Raw genomic sequence first — 8,884 nt, 5'->3', positions numbered from 1 at the left:
GCGGTGGGGAGCGGGGATCGCCCGGGCGGCCCCGGCCCAGTTGCAGGTGGTGCGGCGGGGGAAGAAGCGAAACGAAGGGAAGCTTTGGCGACTGCGTGTGGGGCTGGCAGCCCCCAAACTGACTGAAGAACATGAAAGGAATGGATTTGCACCTTTCCTTTCTTCTCTGGAGAGCTTGGAAAGGGCTTGGTTGGGGCTGTCCGCCTCTAAACGTCAACTTTGCAGGGGTGGAATGTATTGTACATAAAAAATGAAGGGCGGCTCTTTTTCATGGGAGAGGCATTTTCAGCTGCCATAAAGAAGACTAAGTTTCTATGTTTAGAAATGCTCTTTTGTCTTTCAAAGTTGGGGTGGGTTTTGTAGTTCCATTCTTCCATTTAAAAGATAATATTCTTTCTACTATACTGATTTGGCCTCTGCTTTCTCTTCCAGGTGGGGCTGTTGACCTTCTGGGGAGAAATATTCCCTCAATCCTGAGAATGACTAAAGGAATGGATCCAAATATAAGCAGAAGGCTTTGCATTAAACCCCATGAAGAAGGTCAGCATCAGCCAAAAAGTAAGAGTTTTTGGTAATAATCATGCTATGTTTCATGATACAACATACTTAGATATCCAGGCTGCAATCAGGAATTGTACTGGCATAGATGCTAATATCCCTGGTTTTTTTGAGAGGGAATTCTGATCTTTAGACTGAAAAACTTGAGTGTTAAATTTAGCAATAAAACCTTGGGTTTAAACAAAGCCAGGGATCAGTATTTCTGCTTCTGAGAACACAGTTTTTGCTTTGTAGCAGGTCACTAGTATCTTATTTGGTGATCAGTCCTGCATTAAGGCTCTTCCGTTGCGCTGTAGAACAGACTCTTCAACCCTGAGGTAAACTATTAGTGTTCAGGAACATCACATGAACTAAAATACTTCTGCAGTTGTTCGTAGTACAACCAGCTCCTGCTGTTCAAAAAAATTGTGCCTGCCCTGCAGGAGTCAGTCTGAATCATGGGCTTGGCTCATTTGCAAGGGTGGAGCTGGTCAGATAAAGCTCAAGCCATTAAACATTTTTTCCCTATGTATGGGACAGTTCTGATACTCTAATCAGACTTCTTGTAAAACAGGCTCCCTTCAGGGTCTGCTGACGCTGGATAAAAGAAGCATACAGGTCTGAAGCACTTTGCATATTTCTATGTTAAAAACATAATGCAACTGTACTGGGTAAGACCAGAGGTCTCCTCAGCAGTGTGATGTCTCCGGCAGTGGTCAGTAAAGGAGATCACTTGCATTTTTGTGAAGACTATCAGGAACGGTGAGCAATAGCAAGGACCTAAGGAGGACTATTGGAAGAGGGCAGTGTTTCACCCCTGGACTACTGTCCCAGAGGTGGCATTTTTGTGTTTAATGGTCCTTACTGCATTTTTTTTTTTCATAAATCTGCCCATTCTCCTTAAGCAAGATGTATTTTTAACATCCACATTCTCTGAGAAGGAATTCCTCAGCTGAACTGTGCTGTGAGAAAACACATGTAATCATGTATCTGTTTTTTAAACACAATGTGTGCTTTTTCCAATGTAAAGTTCCCTTATTCAGTACCCCTTCCAAAAAGGGTCCTGGTTATTATAACTCATGCTGTTAATGTCATTTAAGATTCTGGTGCCCTCTGTTGTGCTGAAAGGAGCTTCAATTACAGCCTGTCCAAGCCAAACAGTCTTGTTCTATGATACAGCTTCTTACATGGTGGCCATTCCCTACCTGTGGTCCTCCCCAGTTTTCTTTGTGCCAGTTCTATTTCAACTGTTTCTGAGATGAGGGATTTGTACTTGACATGCTTTTCAAATGCTGCAGTTGAGGTTTTATACAATGGCATATTACTGCTTTTGGATTTGCCTGTGTTCCTAATCATTGCTAGTAATGCCGTTTCCCTTTCTATTACTGAACACTATGCCAAAAACTCTATGAAACCCTGAGGACTTGCTCCTCAGCAATAATGGTTAGGTTAGAGTCTGTCCTTTGTGTGTCAGCTGGAATTGCTTCCTGTTTATACTCACGGGCTTTCTTTCACTGGCCAGCTCATTGACTCGGGATTCCAAAGCCCTGCAGCTCTCTGCGTGTAACACTCTTCTTTCTGGTTTTGAGTAACTCAGTGCTGTCAGCAAACTGTATCCACCCTACTTCCTAGATAATTTATGAAGCCATGAGGCAGCATGCATCCATTCGGAATACCTCCCATTGTTAAAAAAAAACCCAACCTGTCCATCTTTGCACTTTGTTTGCTAGATTTTAGTATCTTATGCATGGTAACTTTCCCCTAGTATGAGTATTTATATATGGAGTTTGAAAAACTGAGCTGAAAATTACGGGTCTAATCTCTATGGTTATGTTTGTTTATGCCTCCAGATAAGATAAAATCTGCCTGGAAAAGTTAACATTCTGTGATGTAACAGTGCAGCATATTTGCTTCTCTGTAGCAGTTCCATTTGGTTTATTCCTATTTTTTTAAACTAATATAATGGGAAAACTATCACAGCACCTTCAGAAGCTTAGATGTTGGAGTAGGTTATGCAAATTTAAGGATACAAATACTGAAGTCTTAGACAAGATCTGGCTTTCCTTACATGGCCTCAGTTTAATCCCTATGTACAAGTTTGTTAATCTGATTCTGATAGACTTCTTGTCCCCTAACCAACTCTAGCAATCACACTTCTGCATTGCTCACCCTAACTGGTTTCATTACAGCTGTGGCAATTCAGCTTCTCTGAGTATTGGTTTTAGTGGTGTTTTGGCTTTGTCTGTGCATTTTGTTAGGGTTCTTTTAGGTCGGTCTACTTCGAGGGTGCCTGGACACAAGCCTACAGACTGGGACAAAAGATTTTTGTTGTGGGCAGGCCATTTCAAAAAAACAGAGGATATACCAGAGACTGTCTCGTAAGTGCCAGTTTTAAAGCTGTAAAAGAGACATTGTCCATGCAGAAATGTTACTTGAATGCAACTCCACCATAACTTTTTCTTAAATGGTATGGGTTTTCAAAGCTAAAAAAATCTTACACTGCTGTGTTTGGTTTATTGTCTTGTAGATGAGGTGACCTGAGCAATTCTGCATTACTGAGATAATCTACCCCTTTGGATTTCTTTTTTCCTGAAAGCATGACCAGCATTTATCACTTGTTTCACTAGAACATCACAACCAGCAAATTCTTACTCCTCTCTCCCAATCCAAAAAGCTTTTTGCAAATACTAGTGAGGCTTTTCTAGTGTTTTAATTCCTACATCAGTCTCCCCTTGTGCAAAACTTTCATGATATACCTATAAAATAACTGAAACTCATTTAAAATCTTTATTAGTGAACATCTAGAGCGCATGGGCCAGCTTTGTTCACTTGTGGAATTTAAACTAACCAACAGTGGAAAGGCTCCCTAACAAAAAATATGTATAGTCCAAATTTCCCTGTTGCTGTGGAGCTGTGTCAATGCTTTGCCCTGTGTGGAAAGCAGAAAATAAACGTGGATGTTCTAGTTTGCTTACCTGAAATGAAGATCAAACTTAACAACAGGCAATTATTAGCTTAAAAAGCATTTCTGGTGGTAGTATAGTTACCTTTTAAAACATGCTTGTAATGCTTTTAAATATCTGTATGTATTTAAATTTAAAAGATACAGTAAATCACTATAGCTGTCCTCTAAGGATACTCTGTTTGTATGCACCCTATGGGAACTGAAAATCTACCCATGTGTCTGTTTTTTTGTAAGTGTATCACACTGGACAAATATTGTTAAAAATTAATCCTTCCATTCTGTACTGAGGCACTTTTCTTAAAATTACATTTGAAATACATAGAGGCATAAATTATTACAACTTATGCTATTGCCCATTCATCTGGTTTTGCCCCCCAAAGATTTGTTATGAGAGTTTTTAAGAAAACAGCAGAGTGATTGAAAGTCATTTTCAGTGGTTTCTTGAAAGGACAAACCAAGTTTGGATAAAAGCTGACTATTTTTGCAAGTGCTTAGGGAATTCTTGTTTTCCTTTAGGCAAATAGTTCAGCCAAAGCTGAGGAGGCAACTAAGAACTAGAAAAGCACAAAAGCTTTTTTTCCCATTCTGAACTAAGAGTGGATTGTAAGAGCTTGTGATAGAACTTGGGAGTCTTGCAGGAAATAACTCATTTATTAAACAAATGTTAATCTTAGCCACTGAATTGATTTAAAATGCAAATCAAATTCAGATAGCTACCTTTTTCTCTTGTATATTCTAACACATCTAAGATACTTCAAAAAGTAACTTAAGAAAGCTTTTAAATCCTACTTCTGTGCATTCCAGCTTCATTGCTTCCTCTGCCTGATTTGTTCATGGCAGATTGTTAGCTAAACCAACATGGAAGCTAAATTTAACTCTTAGTTTCATGGTAGATGGGCATGTTCCCTGTCATCAGAAATCTTGTATCAGTACTTTGGAGCAGTGATCACATCATTCTTGCTCTCCTCTTCAAAAACAAGAACAAAACTCTCTTCAGTTCTCAGGTCCTCTGTGATTTACCATGTTGAACTATCATGGATACTTCAGTAGCTTTTTTCCTTCAAGTATAAGGTTCAAAATATGGTAAATTATTCCATATTCACTCATGTTAGTTTTGGTGTATATAGTTACCTAATTTGATGCATTTATTCTTTTATCACATTATGTTGATGCTTTTCTATTCCATAATTTTATAATATGCTAAATTTAATCCATGAGAACATCAGATCTCCTTGAGAAGCGAGTCAACTGCTCTAAATTCTGCTAGGAGAATTAATCATATAAGGTACAGGTCCTTGGTTATTGTGGAGAGCACATCTAAAACCTTTATGCTTCACTGGCCCTTCTTGCATTGGCATTTCTAAGAGGAACTTTAAATTTGACTGAGCCACCATTTGGGTAGAATTATCTTTAGAGTTTAACCCAACTTAAAATAACTGATATTTTTGTTTTAACTCATCACATGTACATTTGAAAGCTTTAATAACAGAAACACTTCTTGTGGAAGGTTTTTTAAAAATAACAGCAAACTAGGCAACAGGTTTTTCCCAAAGTAGTAGGATAGCTACTGGTGTGGCTATTAATCCCCCTGAAATAAAAAGATTTAAAGGAATTCAAAGCCTGCTGTTGGAAGGCTTTCAATCCTCCATGCCTCCTTAGCTTCTCAGGAAAACAGATTACCTTCACACTCTTTAGTCTGGCAGGAGGGAAGTGGTAACTACTGGTCTTTTCCCAAGTCCTAGTCCGAATTCCTCAGGAGCGTTTCATTCAGCAGCCAGTGTGTATCTGTAGTAGTATCAAATCCCATAGTGGAGGAAGCCTTCTTGCTGGAAAACAGACTGCATCATAAATAAAATGATTCTGAAGCTCAGGCTTACTAAGCTGTGATAATGCTTCCCCCTGCCCAAGATGCTCCGACTGCTAGACACTATTTTATTCCTGGTGACAAATGTTTTTTACCCTGCTTCTGCTGCTGAGGGAAAATGCATGTTTTACAATGCTAAATACACCACAGTCCTAATACAGGTGCAGTGTTCCCCAGCTTTGCTGATCCTGGAATGTGGTAGTCAGCGGAGAGGGACCTGACATTAAGAAAAACATCATATTAGTAAAACCATCCCTCTCTCTTTCCTGTCATCTCCATAGTGAATGTGCATACTTAAATACTGCAGCCTTCCTCCTTTTCCAGATCACTTGGCTGCAATGCAAAGCAATATTGTCTCTTAACAAATAACCATTAGCCAAAGGATTTGTGTCTCTGGTAATGAGTGTGTCTGTTCTTTTATTTCTTGAGGATTGATACAATCCGAGCAGCAAAGACCACATGGCGTGTGAAGCTCAGCTATGTGATGATTGCCTTGACAATAGTGAGATGCATAATCATGGTGATTAGAGGAAAGCAGGTAAGCACAATTTTTGGCTGGTGAGCGCAAATCAGTCTTGACATAAACTCCTCAGTTCCTCCTGTGGATTGTTAGCACTGTTTTGGTTTGGGGTTTGTTGGTTTAATTCTATCACTGATCAAAACTATGTCTTCCCAGTTCCCCAGAAGTAACCCTCATTTGCCTATCAAAATGAAAAGGATGCAGCACTCTGAAACGTAACAATGGAAAGGTTTTTTACCCTAAGAGACTGAACACTGACAGTTCCCAGAACATTTTCCTCTTATACTGGGGTAGTATGAATGCAAACACTGGAAAGAGAAGAGGACAGCTGCTCTGGGATCCTTGTTTTCACAGCAGCAGGAATCTATTATGTTTCATTTTTGATTTGTTTCCAGTACCTCTGACTTCTCAAGACCAGAGTATTAAACACTGACCATATATATTTTAGTGCCTTAACAAAAGGCACATTTAGGCACATTTCTTCCTAGAGAAGTAATGGGTTTAAGCCAAAATAGGCTCTTTCTTTTACCCCTTTCCCACCTGGCATTAAAGCTGACAACTGTGCCTTGAAAAGGATAGGCCAGGTATTGTGTGAACTGTTGATTCATGTTTTGTACCTGGGGTCCTTCAGGTAATACCTGCTCTTGCTTTGTCATTATGTTGTAGGCTGTAAAAAGGCATGAAACTCTTACAAGCATAAACTTGGAAAAGAAAGCACAATGGAGAGAAGAAGCTACTCAGAGCACATCTGCTAAACCTTAAAGGAGGAGATGAAGAGACCACGTACTGGAGAAGAAAAGCTGTCCCTCTTGGCACTGGAAGAACATAGTCACATCTTTCATGTATGTTACTTCTGTACTCTCATGTTCAAGAAAATTAATACATTATCCTGTAATCATTAAAACCAGAAATACTTCACTTTTCCTAGCAACCTCCCCTTGCCTCCAAACTCTCTTCTTCATGGTCAGTGGGACAGGACAGGTGAACAAACTGGACAGACGGGTGTTTCCCACATGTGCTATGCACTCTTACCACTTATGAGAAGATAACTGGGACAGAAAAGGATACCCCCTTCGGTTTTGACTTGTGCATCCATACTTGTAAAAATGAAATAACCTTCACTGGGCAGTCATTAACGCTCACTTTCAGGTGCCTTGAGGAAGAATGGTGCTAGATGTATTCTAAGTTGTTACTGGGTGCTTCAGATATTCCATACGTTCCTCTTTGTGCAAGAGAGAACAATTATTTAGAAAGCCCTTGAGTCAAGAATTGCATGACCTGCATCAACATTATCAAAACAATCATAAGTTATTAGAAAGTCTGCTTACCTGCTCTAGGTCCAATATATTCAGGCTGCATTTGTTTAAGTGAAGGATTACTTTTTGTGAAGAACTGCTTCCCTTGATAAAAAGAGGAGGGAGATTGATAGTGAAATGGCATTCCAGAGAACCAGTGTACTACAGATGACAACCTTTTACACCAGAGCTGGTAGTGAGGGAGAATGTCCAAGCAAAGGCAACAGACATAACTATTTTTAGGAATATGAAGCAACAGCTTCAAACAGTGCTATCAGATTTACTGTTCAGAGGCCCGTGAGTATGGGAAAGTCAGGCACTCCTGCTCTCTGCTGCAGAGAAACTTTTTGCCAAACCTTATTTAGATTTATTTGCATTTTTTCCCCTTTAAATCATGATCTCTGCTTTCACAGTAGCCCACTTAAAGATCATCTGCCACAAGTTTTAGAAGCAGCAGACCCTGAAACACCTACAAAGAACAACTCCCAAGAGCCACACACTGTTCATGCTCAACAGCCTGAAACAAATGGAGACATTATTTTTTTTCCTCCTTTCAGTTCATTTGGAGGGAAATGTAGATTGGAAGTGTCAAGACTGCTTTATGTTATTTTTCAGGACTGCCTGCTAAGTGGCTGTGGGGACCCCAGAAACAGAAGAGGCATTTGTATCAGTCTGACAGATTATTTTTCTCGAAACCTTCTCCTCATCCTGGGTTGTTTGTTTGTTTGTTTTTTTAATCTTTTTGTGGTACTACTAAAAATTAGCACTGTTGCTGAATAAATTAAAAGCCCTACAAAAATGCAGGGTAAATCTTGTCTTTACACCTTGAAAAGAGAAGCAATAGTGCATTCCTCCCTAGTACTTTGCCCTTCACTTGGTCTAGAACTAGAAAATACCTGCTGCAGTCCTTTCTATGAACTGCACTTCTGGGTACCACTCACATTGACAAGATGCAACCACTCAAACAAGTTGTGCTGTCATTCCACCACAGAACTTAAAACTTTCAGGTGATGCCACAACGTGGTTCTCTGTAAGGCAGCTGCCTTGAGCAGAGCAGGCTTTCAGAGGTTTGTCTGCTCATTTAGCACTGAATGCAAGTCATACTTAATTCCACTGCAGGTAGGTGAACAGATCTTCCATGAGAGCTCTGGTTCTTTGCCACACCAGTAGGCACACAGGTGGAAACCAACACCAAAAACTTCCCGGATTGTGTGCCTGTGCTCATATATATACCAAATGACACCAAAAAGCACATGCACTTCAGACAGTATTTCAGGCTACCAAGAGAAACTTGTGATTCATGCTTGATGATGGCAGAGCTTAAAACCATCCATCTCAAAACTATCCATCTCAAAAGCACCTGCCAGTGCACTCTGAGCAGAACTGGCAGGTAACTCATCTACTTTTGGAAACAGAACCATTGGGACTCATCCAGCTGTTAAAGTATTTCAAATAAGAATTACGTAAAATGCCTCTTAGAAAGCAACACCTCAAAGCAACAATGGGCACCACGCTTTCATTTTATTAAATTTCTCTAAACTTTATGCTATTTACTCAAAAATTGAACGCCAGTCCAGTGGTTTGACAAAAGCTTCATGGAGATGTCATATATCCTTCCCTTCTAGCCACTCTGGTATCTCCACCATTTCAGTACTGTAAGGACTGTGCATCACTGCATACCTTTGTGTTTTCTTTCAGCTTCC

The 8,884-nt window shown here is 39.9% G+C and overlaps 1 protein-coding gene across 1 annotated transcript; it reads left to right on the top strand.

The window, feature by feature from the left end:
• Positions 1-419: 419 nt before the first annotated feature.
• Positions 420-6,964, top strand: FAM162A (family with sequence similarity 162 member A). Its single transcript, XM_057404138.1, has 4 exons — positions 420-558; positions 2,807-2,915; positions 5,796-5,904; positions 6,553-6,964. The coding sequence occupies exons 1-4, from the start codon at positions 480-482 to the stop codon at positions 6,646-6,648; spliced, it is 393 nt and encodes a 130-aa protein (XP_057260121.1). The 5' UTR covers positions 420-479; the 3' UTR covers positions 6,649-6,964.
• The last annotated feature ends 1,920 nt before the right edge of the window (positions 6,965-8,884 follow it).

Source organism: Pezoporus wallicus, unplaced genomic scaffold (genome assembly GCF_028554395.1).
Source record: "Pezoporus wallicus isolate ANWC-B61680 ecotype Strahan unplaced genomic scaffold, APGP_CSIRO_Pwel_v1 contig_6598, whole genome shotgun sequence".
Taxonomy (NCBI): domain Eukaryota; kingdom Metazoa; phylum Chordata; class Aves; order Psittaciformes; family Psittacidae; genus Pezoporus; species Pezoporus wallicus.
This window is presented reverse-complemented; position numbering and strand designations above follow the sequence as displayed.

What these genes read in the sequence shown, in the direction of transcription:
- FAM162A (XM_057404138.1), top strand. Translation starts at nt 480, where the DNA reads ATGACTAAAGGAATGGATCCAAATATAAGCAGAAGGCTTTGCATTAAA. An exon ending in AGGTCAGCATCAGCCAAAAA is followed by an intron (nt 559 to 2,806) that starts GTAAGAGTTTTT and finishes GGGTTCTTTTAG; the next exon opens with GTCGGTCTACTTCGAGGGTG. An exon ending in TGGTGATTAGAGGAAAGCAG is followed by an intron (nt 5,905 to 6,552) that starts GTAAGCACAATT and finishes ATTATGTTGTAG; the next exon opens with GCTGTAAAAAGGCATGAAAC.